The sequence below is a fragment of the Pogoniulus pusillus genome, chromosome Z (genome assembly GCF_015220805.1).
Source record: "Pogoniulus pusillus isolate bPogPus1 chromosome Z, bPogPus1.pri, whole genome shotgun sequence".
Classification (NCBI taxonomy): Eukaryota; Metazoa; Chordata; class Aves; order Piciformes; family Lybiidae; genus Pogoniulus; species Pogoniulus pusillus.
Window position 1 is genome coordinate 69,316,134 of NC_087309.1, and position 13,033 is coordinate 69,329,166.

Sequence of the window (13,033 nt, forward strand, 5' to 3'; positions counted from 1 at the left end):
GACTCTGCCCATCTGTCCAGGCGGTCAAGGTCCCGCTGCAGAGCCCTTCTGCCCTCCAACCCAGTCACATCTGCTCCCAGCTTAGTGTCATCTGCAAACTTGCAGTAGAAAAATTCTCAGTGAGAATTTTGCTAATAATTATTGAGTTGAACCCTCAGTGGAGCTGCACTAAGCTACTTAATAATGTGAATAGCTGAGGCGCAACAGTCTATACAGAAACATCTGTCTGATGTTAGATAACATTGGCTGACAAAATCCACTTCTAAAAGGCTTTTCAGTCTCCATGAAATCACAGATGATTCTGCACCAGCACTGTCACTTTTAGATTTCTATCAGTTTCATATTTTCTTTATGGCTCAGCCCATAGATGTTAAAAAAACATATTTAGCTTCGTATTTACATTGTTTTTATGGAAGATTTTCAATTTTGACAACTGTAAAATAACTGAGAGGGATGTGGAATTGTGTAAGCTTTACTAACAGCTTTTGCAATAAATCACTGGATTAAAAAAATATGAGGAAATTAGTAAAATGTGGTCTGCTTTTACCAGTTAGGACTTAGTTTAAGGAATAGCATGGATGAGTTCCTCTAACTATGTACTGGTCATTTATTACCCTAACTTTTGAGAGCCATTATCAAACTACTGTGAGCGATTCCATTCCCATTGTGAGCCATATTGTGAACAATTTCAAAATAGATTCTGGTCATTATTGAACCAGTTAACACGATCTTGCTGTGAAGCATTTTTCACTAACCCTTGTGGCCAGACTAAACCCATTTTATTAATTTACTATCTACTTTTACACACATGCACACACACACACACACACACAAAAGCAAACACAACAACACCACCACCAAACCAAAAAAATAACAACAAAAAGCCTCTTAAACATTTTTTCATTAGCTACTGCCTGAATTCCACATAAACTTTTTTTTAAAAGGTCTTTACAGAACTAGAATTCTTTGATCATGTTTTTTCAAGGTTCAATGGAGGATGGCTGTTTGAAAAGTTTTAATGAGTTAGCTACATTCCTCCTGAGTGCATCCCAGTGATACATTTAATATGTACAATGAAAAGCTAATATATGTTTGCAGCTATAGAAATGAAATTTACTTTGCTGTTATAAGCTTATTTTCTCCACTGTTACAAACTTAATCTCTCTTATGGCGCATGAAAACATGAAAGAACATCTGTGGAATTCCAGTGTCCATAAACAGTTTCTTAGGCACTTTCTAATATCCAAATCATCACAACAATATACTTTGCTGAGGTTATTTGGAAATCAGCCACATAAAAATGTCTGTTTCTGATTTTGATATATGTTTTCTATCAGAACTGTGTAAAAGGGGTCTTGAAAGCCATTGGTACTTTTGTGAGAAGACAAGGAGAGACAATCCTGCAACTTGTCGAAACCATGGAAAGAGCAGAAAACTTTGGTTTTGTTACAGTAAATTAATACTTAAAGAACATTTACAGAATTTAAAAGAGGGTGTCTTACATAGAGAAAAGGGAAAACAACACAGGCAAGGGTCTATCAAAAGCTCAGTTCAGTCATTGAGGCTCCTTACACTGACTAATTTGAATGAGGCCCGAAGATGTCAAGAAGAATGTTAACTTATAAGAACCAATCTGGCCTCAGTCTAAGTGACAGGGTTTCTGTTGAGTTCAGTGAGAATTACATCAGGCCTGATTTCTATGTGAAAGTCACACTCTGAAGGAAACATTATTTAAGAAATATCTGCAGTCATGGACTCTTGTTTAAGGTAGGTGAAGCAGCCTCCTAGTACCTGCACATACCAAAGAGAAACAAAGAAGCAACATTAAACTGCAGATCATAAAATGTTCTTTGAAGAGAGTTTATTCAAAGAAATACAATAAAATTTTGAGTCTCTCAATTTCATTCACTGAGACCCCCATCTGCAATCATCATTATCATCATGTGTTTTAATGGGGCAGCTCTTCTTGAGTCGCAGACTAGTACTTTTGCCACTCAAGAGCTTTGACCTGTACCCTAGAACACTGGAGATGCATGTATCTGCCTATTTGACTGATGCTGGGCAAGTTACTTTTTTAGGAAACCCCTAGGACTGAAACCACTGTTGACATCAAACTCTACCCTTGCTTGATACTTCATGGAATGTTTTGGGTTGGAAGGGACTCCCAAAGGTTGTCTATTCCAAGACTTCTGTTCTAATTTAGAGATGAAAAGCGAGTGATAGCTGGAACTTAATAATTTATCTTTTCACAGTGTTACACTGTTTTCCTTTAGGTTGGTCTGTAGGTTTTGGAGTTCACGCCTTTACTTCTGCTTCATATCTTGCCCTGCTCTGCTGACACATAACTGAATTCTTATATCCTACCCATACACCACTCATCTAAAGAAGAGATTCAGTAATTTTTTATTAGATCTCATTTTTTATACTGCTGAAAAATGCACCAGATATAAAACTTCAGGGTAACAGAGCAGTGGTTTGGTTTAAATTTACATTTAAATTTTAAATCTGCTTCTGGAGGCTATAGCAAAAGAATTCCAGAATGGCAGAAATAGTCATTAAGCATCTAAACAAAATCTTGAAAAGGTGAATATTGTGATGCAACAATGAGATAAATGTTTATTTTTTAAATGCACAAGAATAGCCTTAAAAGTGTTTATTCATATTTTAATGCATACTTTGAAAGTGGTGACAAAAGAGTTCTCTTGTACTTACTAGCTAAGATCCTAAGTAAGAGCAAAATAGTTACCCCAAGCATAGCAAACTGAAAATAGCCTCTGTAAGAGCAAAAATTATTCAGTCATAAAAACATGAGGTCTATGCACAGAACAGAAATCATGAAGTTTGGTGGCACTGCCCTTCTCAGAAAGCATCTAAACATTACAGCTTGCCCATAATATTTTGAATTTTAATTCACAAAGGGAAAAAAACTTTCAGTTTTGTTTATATACATTTTCACTTTATAAAGTAAAATTAATTCTTATGATAAGTATAGAAGGCATTTGACTGCAACATGAAAATAAACATCTCTACGTATCAAATAAATGCAAGAAAATATTTCTTCTAACTTTGTGCCTTACTATATAGATTTATAATTATCAAAATTCAGACGTTTTTGTGGATAACAAAACAAAAGAGATTTTTGCCAATTAATACATAGGTTTAAGAAGGTAAAGACAGTGTAGTTACACATTTAGGAGTATTGAACAATGCTAAAGAATCAAGAAAACCAGTTACTGGCTGAAATAGATAATACACATCTGATGCCATTAGTGCCTTCATCTTTATATCATCCTAGATGATGCAGTGGCCTCTGTTTTTAGGAAATTTATGGTTATTACTGCTAGAAAATCATTTTAACCATCTCCTTAAAACTCTCAGCTGATCTTCACCAAAAGGCAGTATAAGGTACCAGTGATCCCAAAACTTGCTCCCCATAGTTTGACCAGAAGTTTCATATAGATCTTAGGAAGGATTCTGTGTCAACAAGGCATTTGCCTTTGTGTCAACAAGGCATTGCCCTTTGCAGCCTCAGCTCTCTGGAAGGGCAGAGCAAAGGAAATAGTGTGTTAGAAGTTTGACAGCCCTTGAATCCTAATCAAAATTGTTAGCTTCATTGTCTGGTCAGTGGGGCCAAGTGCCATGCTAAATTTTCTGAAATCCCTTGCAGAAAATGGCAGCAGTAGCTACTGAGGATGCAGTTATGAGCTCTAGGGTATATTATGCTCCTGCCAGACATGAATATTGTATGTTCTTTGTCCATTATCTGTCACGAATTTACCTGACTGCTGGGGAGAACATTACTCATGCACCTCAGTGAATGTGCATTTCCCAGGTTCTTCCTCAGCTTTAATTTGACTGTGCCCATCTTGCTTTCCTGTGGCTGTTTGCCCAAACTTTTCTTTCCTGTGGCTGTTTGCCCAAACTTTTCTCTGCTTCAGAAATATAAGAATGGCCATTCACTGTGTAACTTTTTCTTGCAAAGAAACTCATCTACTAGCAATTTATTCTGGAAAAAGTCAAGTACTTATTCCTTATTCAACTAGAAAGGAGTCAATTTAACTGGTCCACCGTTTACTAAAAAAGAGCAACATTTTGTTAAGAAATACTGAGTAGACATGTTATGAACGGACAAAGTTATTACTTAATATACATGGGTACTATGCTACCTGGCATGTTGTGATAAATAACTAGGCATTCCTCTGGCTAAAAGCAAAGATGCCTCTGTAATACACAAAGGGGAAGATGACTGCGGTAACTATATGGATTTTCTTAATTGTAAGTTTGATATAAAAGTGGCTTTCTACAGCTTATTTTATTCATCTAAGAAGATCCTAACAGCTATAGAAAGAATTTTGTCTTCTTAAGGCCCATTTCTGCTATACAGCTAGAATTCAAAGAACTCCTATCTGCCTTGTCACAGGCTATATGAAATCCTTCATATGTCAGCAATAGAAAGAGCAAAGAACCAGTCCAGAATGGAAGGCCTGTTAGGAAGAGACAAGTATATATGCAACATGGCAGTGCTGTAGAATGTTTTAAGACAGATGTTATATTTCAGCACACACACATGGGCATGATGTCATTTGGGGCAAAGTACTGCAGGTGTAGCATGGAAGAGGCAAGAACTGTAATTTGTAAATGTGTTTCAAAGCACTTTTAGGGTCTTGTGCCTTATTAGGCAAATTTGTTAATCTATGCATATCAGCCAGTAAGTATTAAATTATCATTCATTTATCTGAAGAGAAACTGGTTTGTAGTCTTGTTGAGTTTAAATTTCCATGCCTTTGAACAACCGAGCTTGTTTCTCTTATTTCATGCCTTTTGCGAGCTTGATTTCTTTGATTTGAAAGTAAGATACACATAAATGCAGTTGTGTTTCTGATTCTCTAGGTCATTTTTGGCAGATCACTTAAAGTTTTGCTCCAGTTTTTGCATCCATAAATTTAAAAAGTTCATAAAATCTGAAAGTTTATCTTTCAAGCACTGCTAAGGATGTTGAAACAATTAACTATTTGATTTCCTAAAAAAAAAAAGGGAATTTGTCCAGCCTGTGAATTGTAACTATTTCATAAAAGCTGCCTTATTCCACTGATCTCTTGCTTGTAGATTATATGTGCTAGGAACCAGTGAGTATAACCAATCTTTTTTTTCTCTACTACTACTCTTCTTTCTGCAGTATGTACGTGTGTCCTTTGACACAAAGCCTGACCTTCTTCTGCATCTGATGACCAAAGAATGGCAGCTTGAGCTCCCTAAACTTCTCATCTCTGTACATGGGGGCCTTCAGAATTTTGAACTTCAGCCAAAACTGAAGCAAGTCTTTGGGAAAGGCCTCATTAAGGCTGCTATGACAACTGGAGCATGGATTTTCACTGGAGGAGTAAACACAGGTAACAGCAACACTGAAATGAATGCACAATGGCATCTAGGAGATTTCATCACAGGAAAAAATGAGGACTGATGAGATTAAGGAGCTACTCTTTGTTTTCTTTTATTACTGTTGGCTGTACTATGTGCAAATAAGAAAGTGCCAAGTTCATACCAGCCTGAGAGCTACCAGGAAATAAAGAGTTTCTTAAGCATGAAAAGCACACTGGGGAGCAGAAAATAATGCCTCTTGTGAAGCAGTTATATTAGTATACAGCCAATGAAGACTTAAAAAGATCAGCAGTAATCTACAGGAAGGGACTACTAACCAGAAGAAATCAAGCTCTTATTACATAAAGCAGAAAATAGTTTCATCCAGGAAAGACAGAATCACAGAATGTCCAACATTCCTGCTAGAGCAGAATTTCCTATACCAGATCACACAGGAATGTGGCCAGGTAGGTTTTCAATATGTCAGGAGAGAGAGACCCCACAACTACCCTGGGCAGCCTGTTCCAGTGTTCTGTCACCCTCACAGGGAAAAAAATCCTCCTCATGTTTGCACGAAATTTCCTATGAGTCAAATTCCACCCATTGCCCTTTGTCCTGTCGTTGGGCATCACTGGCTCCATCCTCCTGGCACTCACCCTTTAAGACCATTATTTTATCATATAAGGTGATGAAGTAAGGAATCAAGAAAAGCTCTGTTTTGTGGATGTGATGGAAAACTATATTGTGAATCAGTGTCACCTTTTTCTTCCCTGTAAAAAGCTCGACCTAATCTTTTCTATTCCCCTTGCAGCAAGAGCAGTAACACTGCCAATTGCCTTCCAAGTTAACATCTGTAACATACCGTATATGTGTCCTAATGAACCAAGACAGCAGCTGAGCCAGCTCTGTTGGGAGACAGCATGTAGGCTTGGGAATAAGCTGTGAAACAGTTCTAGAGATAGAAATTGTTGGGCAGTGGCTTTCCAGTTACCCTTCCTGAAGGAGACAGGAAAGAGAATCCCTGGGAATCAGGGGAAAGGCAAAAAGTTCTGCTGGAGACAAATGCAAGAAGTTTCAAACTAGGACATGTACTTGTAAATTCTTACGTAATTCTCATTTGCTGCTGTAACAAAGGTATAACTTAGTGCCTTAGTAATCCCAGAGTATATCCTCTTATTTGCTAAGGAAAACATTGTAATCAGACTATCATGCATTAATTTTGGTGCATTATGGATCAGCTCCTCCACATTCGAACACGAATGCTTAACAGTGGTCTTGGGCTTTTTGGTTTCCAGAACACATCAGATTTAAGACAACGTTCTTTTTTATCACAGCAGCAATAGAAATAGCAAGGAAAAGGTACAGCTTTTAGAGAAATAGATAAACTCACATATAGATAATACCCCCAATATCTCTGCAGAACAACAGAAAAGAATAGGCTAGATGTTGACCTGTATAATGTGATGGTAAAAATTATGTTAGTTGCCAGACAGTCTTGCAGTGACAATGGCAAGGACAGATAGAAATTTAAATTTCAAGTACATTAGGAAACTGTAGATATTTTACACTCATTGTAGTGGATTAGCACAAGAACTGTAGGGAAAAAAAACCTACAAATGCACAACTGATTCATATACTGTTTCACAGTGACAAATGTCAAAACAATACCAATGAACCGGGAAAGTCATTATAATTACTGCTGGAAATTATTTTTTTTCCTATAATCAAAAATTGCCTGGACCAAACAGTGAACTTTAGGTTGTTCCATATTATTTAACTCCAGAGGCAGTTCTGGAGCACATAGGTTTTCAAACCATGTCGATGAAAATTCAAATAGAGATAAAAGAAGTTTTTTATCTCTATGTGAAATTGTACAAATTGTGGATTTATGACTACAATCTGTTCTCTTGATGATGAATTGTTAGGTGATTTTTCTAAAGGAAAAGTGTAGTTGAAAAATCCTGAAATAGGGCTGTTAGGACTGAGAATCAGTGGTGTAACAGGGATAATGCATACCTCGCTGTAACTTTGACTCTTAAATGTCTGAAGCTGGTGTGGGGCCTGGAACACAAACCATATGAGGAGAGGCTGAGGGAGCTGGGGTTGTTTAGCCTGGAGAAGATGAGGCTCAGGGGTGACCTCATTGCTGTCTACAACTACCTGAAGGGAGGCTGTAGCCAGGTGGGGGTTGGTCTCTTTTCCCAGGCAACCAGCTGCAGAACAAGGGGACACAGTCTCAAGTTGTGCCAGGGGAGGTATAGGCTGGATGTTAGGAGGAAATTTTTGCCAGAGAGAGTGATTTGCCATTGGAATGGGCTGCCCAGGGAGGTCGTGGAGGCACCATCCCTGGAGGTGTTCAAGCAAAACCTGGATGAGGCACTTGGTGCCATGGTCTAGTTGGCTGGATAGGGCTGGGTGCTAGGTTGGACTGGCTGATCTTGGAGGTCTCTTCCAACCTGGTTGATTCTATGATTCTATGATTCTAAGTTGTTCTGAATACTGAAGGTACACCAAAAATCAGTTACTCTGAATGTTAGATGTTTTCTCATGTTCTGGGCAGATTTTGTGCTTTGAATCTTTTGGGTTGCTGTATGATACCTTAATTTGTAGCTAATTGCAGGTACAAGGGTTTTTTTTGTTCTTTTCTAGAATTTGGAGGCTTTGTTAGATGGTCAAGGTGGGGACGGGTTCTTACGTGGTTCAGCTAGAGTTCAGAAAATAGACAACTAAAATCACATCTAGTATGTGACTGCTTTAATTCCAACCCAGTCGCCTTGAAATTATGGAATCCAAACAAGAAACAAAGACAGAATCTAAGTAACAGGTAACATCTGCAGAAAATCCACAAGTCACTGCAGCCACATTGCAAAAGTAGTTATTGGTACATAGGGAAAAATATTTTATGAAGAGGAAGGAGGAATGGCACTTGTCCTCTTCGCAGAGATCCACTTTAACATGGACAATGCTGGGCTAAAGCACTCAAGAAACAATATGAAGAGCATGTGGAAGAGAATTGGGGAACACTCATTCTCTCTGTACCACTTTCTGTTTTCTTCCTGATCCATAGGGTTTTTTCTTGTACTCAGGTGTATGAGTTTGCTTGGGAAGAATGATGGAATAGCTCACCACTGAGGAGTGTAATGATGCTTTCACATTTCCGTGCTTTATTCAGACAGAATGGAACACTTGTGTGGAGCTGTGTGTTTAGCGAGACTGGGAGGGGAAGGTTGATTCCTGTGCTTCTTTCTGTGCTTGGGAAAGATACCAATGCTTGCAAGAACATATGCTTGGGAGCACAGGCGCAAGCTATAGTCAGCTGTCAACATTTCTGTTCTTATTTCTAGAGCTGTATAGTTTTTTCCTTGCTACTCTATTTCATATTTTCAGATTAAATGACATGGAGTTAAAGCATTACTGTAATAATAATCAGTGAGTATACATCTGTAGATTTATTTAACTGTAAATATAGATATTCCCTAAAAATGAATTCTGCACTAAACCCATATGATAGTGAACAAATAAGACATAATGATCACTTTTTATTTTATGCTGTTTCTTTCCCAGGGGTCATTCGGCATGTTGGAGATGCACTGAAAGATCATGCCTCAAAATCTCGAGGGAAGATCTGCACCATTGGTATAGCTCCCTGGGGTATTGTGGAAAATCAAGAAGACCTGATTGGCAAAGATGTAAGTTGTAGGTCTCCTCCAATATATATAAACCTTCCAGTTACTTTATTTTGTTCTCCATCTCTCATTTATTGATTCCCTGCAGAATCAAAGTCTGCAGCAAAAAATCAGAAGATACATAGCTTTTCCATTATGACTGATAGCAGTTCTGACATGGCAACAATAAAAAATTCTGCACTGTATGTTGTTTAAAAATACATTATAAAGAAATGTTGTTAAATGCCATTCTTGAGAATACAGTAAGCTTTCATCCTTAGAAAACTATGAACCCTGAGAAGTGCCTAAGAAAACATTGATTGCAAAGCTTAAGTCTGAGTTGTTTTAAATCAGTACTATGATGCATTGGTGAATTTCAGACTTGCAGACCATCGCCAATATAATGTAATCCTGTTTATATATTGTTATGGCTGCAGTTGCGAAGAGTCTTATGAATGTATCATAATATTAGATTACATCTCAAAAGAGTCACTCCTCCAGCTACCTTCTGAAGAGCTGTGTGATTCTTGTACTCTTTCACATTATCCTTCTCTCTTAAACTTAGAGTGTCACTAAGAAGGGTTAACCCTCCAATCTGAAATACACTAATAGTTTACCAGTACTGGTTATATGGTACTCAAGCTTTTCTGAGGTCCTTTTTTCCCCTCACCTCTGGTTCATTCCCAAACACTGTGCCTGAGAGCCAGTGGCTGAATTTGAGTGGAGAAGCGGTAGGGTCTTCAGTCCCTAAACCATTCTTCTATGTATGCTCTATATGCAAGTTTAGGAGGGGAAGAAGATTTAATTATTGGTCAGGTCAGAAGGAATTACAGTGAGTGGGAATAAATTGATCCAGTTGGAATTCATTGCAATTTTCTGTTAAAGTATACCCATTATGGAAAATTAGATTAACATGGGATTTTGTACTGTACCACCAGCATTTCTATAGTAGGGTTACCACTATATACAAACAACCAGAATGGAACTCTACAGTAGTAATTCTGAGTCACTCATGAGCATTTCTGAGATGCAGTTTGAAGAGTAACTAGCAGAAATAGCTAATCACAGAGACAAAGTTTCTTTTGTTGAAGAAATTTCATGTACCATTTCAAATGAGTAGTCTTTACTGACTGTGCATGGAATTCTGGAAGTTTTGCTAGAAGAATGAAGGCAAGAAAGGACATCAAATTAGTCACAAATTTTTGGACACTGTTATTCCTCCATTAGATATTTGCACCTGTTGGCAATCCACATACCTCTCTTCTCAGCTAGCCACCACCTATTAAAGAGGGTTTGGAGCCATTTTCTACAGAAAGACCTAAAAAAAGAAGTTGGTTACTCAGCTATTCCATCCAGCTGGAACAACCCTTCCTGATTTTTGATTTGTTTAACAGGTCATTTCCTCTAAACATCCTTCCAACTTAAAGAAAAACAATCGGTATGTTAACTTTAAAAAAAACAAAACAAAATAAAAACAAACAAAAAAAACTTCTGGCAAATCTAAAGCTCAACACTTAGTGTGATCTTCCAACTGAAAGAGTCAGTAGTTTAAAAATCAGGCCTCGAGCAGAAGCCCTACGAGGAGAGGCTGAGGGAGCTGGGATTGTTTAGCCTGGAGAAGAGGAGGCTCAGGGGTGACCTTATTGCTGTCTACAACTACCTGAGGGGTGGTTGTGGCCAGGAGGAGGTTGCTCTCTTCTCTCAGGTGGCCAGCACCAGAACGAGAGGACACAGCCTCAGGCTGCGCCAGGGGAGATTTAGGCTGGAGGTGAGGAGAAAGTTCTTCACTGAGAGAGTCATTGGACACTGGAATGGGCTGCCTGGGGAGGTGGTGGAGTCGCCATCCCTGGAGCTGTTCAAGGCAAGATTGGACGTGGCACTTGGTGCTATGGTCTAGCCTTGAGCTCTGTGGTAAAGGGTTGGACTTGATGATCTGTGAGGTCTCTTCCAACCTTGGTGATACTGTGATACTGTGATACTGTAGTAGAGAAAACAAATTTGGGTAAAGCCTTCCATTAATGCAGCTGCAATTTCTGAAATGTATCTGTGATTGACAAAATTGAAACTTTTCCTTTGAACCTGCTGGCCTCTAATATGTTCATAAAATGATCAGCAGCATGATGCAGTGCTAAAGCACTTCTGGTTTTACCTATCTGCAATGCCTGTGTAATGATACTACTTTATCCTTACTGATACTGAATTTCAACTTGTTGTTATTGCAAAGACTTGTTTAAACTCTTAGTTGTCCACTGAAATATCTGTAAGATTTTCATACTCCTCATAACCCTGAAGTGTTTACAGTTGTGTTGAAGAGAACGTAGCCCATTTGAGGTGCACTTCTTATGTCACTAAATCTCCCTGGTAACATCCAATCTTTGCAAAAATTAACTTTTTCTTCCTACTGTTTTCCCTCCCTTCCCTTTATTTTTCCCTGTTACTAATCCAGCAATGAACATTCCCTATTATCCAATGTGTGCAGTTTCTTTAAAGGCATTTGGCAAGGAAGCTTTTTGAAAGCATTTTCAAAACCAAAGTGTACTGTATTGACTGGCTTTTTAGCGGTGAATGCTGTGAAATGAACCAAGAAAAGGAAACATAAATAGCACCATAAGCATGTAAAATGAATCATCATTAGTCAAGAAACAAAGGCCACAAAGAATTATGTAAGGGGAAACAAAGTAAACCAATAATAAAAGGCCTGTTGAACTCCAGCATCAATGCAGCTTTATGCCTATATGCGCTGTGTCAAGTTACATTACAATCAGAAATGAAGAGCTGTCAAAACATACCCTTTCAGCATCAGATCGACACAGAAAGTTGTCTTAGTCATGGAATCCGAGGTGGAAGGTATGTATTTACTGCCATTCCACCTGCCCTGGTGCATGTCGCCTCCCTGTGCCTCATGTCAAGTTACACGTCTGCACCAGAGCTCTGCCTCTGCTAGTGCTCCAGCCTTTGCTTGGCCTGCATGGATCCTCAAACCATAGCTAAGGAGCTTTATGGCATTTATTAATCCATCCAACTAAGCCAGCTTTTGGGAATCCCAGGGGCTTTCCTCAGTGCCATAAAGAGACGTGGGCGACTTAAAGAGAGTATTACTGTTGATTGCTATTTATTGTGTTGCAGTGGTTAAAGATCTCTAAAGGAACTTGTCTTACTCCAGTACTGTAAAAACAATTAACAGAAAGCAGAGCCCCTCCTAATGCACTTAGACTCTAATTTAAGAGTGAAGCACTCAAAGGAAGGGTAGCTGTCTTATTTCCAATTTTCCAATAAATTGAGAAGGTAAGGTGGTTTGCTCGGCCTTGTAAAAAAAACTTGGATTATAAGCTGGTCTCTCCCCACGTACAGACCCATTCTTCCCATTGAAAGAGTGTTCTTCATAGCATTGCACATCTTTTCTTTCAGAGTCTGTTCAGTCTTAATGTGGATTTAATTCCAAGTCACTTCAGTAGGAACAGTGCCTGGATTACAAAGAGAGCACAGATTTTATGCTTTTGCTCAGTGAAATAATGTAGATAAGTTTCATTGAACTGCAAAGAGGAGAGTATTCGAAACTTAAATCAAAATATGATTTTATTGTGCATCTCAGTGGAAAGTATGTTTCCAGAGTACTGTGATATTTCATTGATAATTAAGATGCTGGAGTATATAATTGTCATAGGTTGAATTTTAATCTACTGCTATTCATACCATACTGTCTCATGCCAGCTTCAAAATTAAAGTGCTGGCTGGAGCAAAGTATTTTGTAGCTTCAAATTCAGATTGCAACATGGGAGGATCCTGTTTCAGTTGCTGCTTTTGGGTTCTGGTTTTTTTTGAGTGTTGGCTGTCTTCCACTGAGATAGCAGCGGGAGAGATGGGGGAACAGCTCATTGGCTTGGAATTTTAGCTTTCTGACTTTCTGTTGTTTTCTGCTCTGCCTTTTAAGGTAATCGTGCATTATGTTATCTCTTTTTTATTAAACTGTTACCTTAACTTATCTCAACTTGGAGAGTTTTTTTGGGTTT

At 38.4% G+C, this 13,033-nt stretch overlaps 1 protein-coding gene across 1 annotated transcript in view; it reads left to right on the forward strand.

Annotated features, from left to right (window-relative positions):
* Positions 1 to 13,033, forward strand: part of TRPM3 (transient receptor potential cation channel subfamily M member 3) — a 350,032-nt gene that overhangs the window by 169,239 nt on the left and 167,760 nt on the right. The window contains exons 4-5 of the mRNA XM_064140553.1: positions 5,177 to 5,390; positions 8,923 to 9,047. Coding sequence (XP_063996623.1) covers positions 5,177 to 5,390; positions 8,923 to 9,047 — 339 coding nt within the window. The remainder of the gene's footprint in view (positions 1 to 5,176; positions 5,391 to 8,922; positions 9,048 to 13,033) is intronic.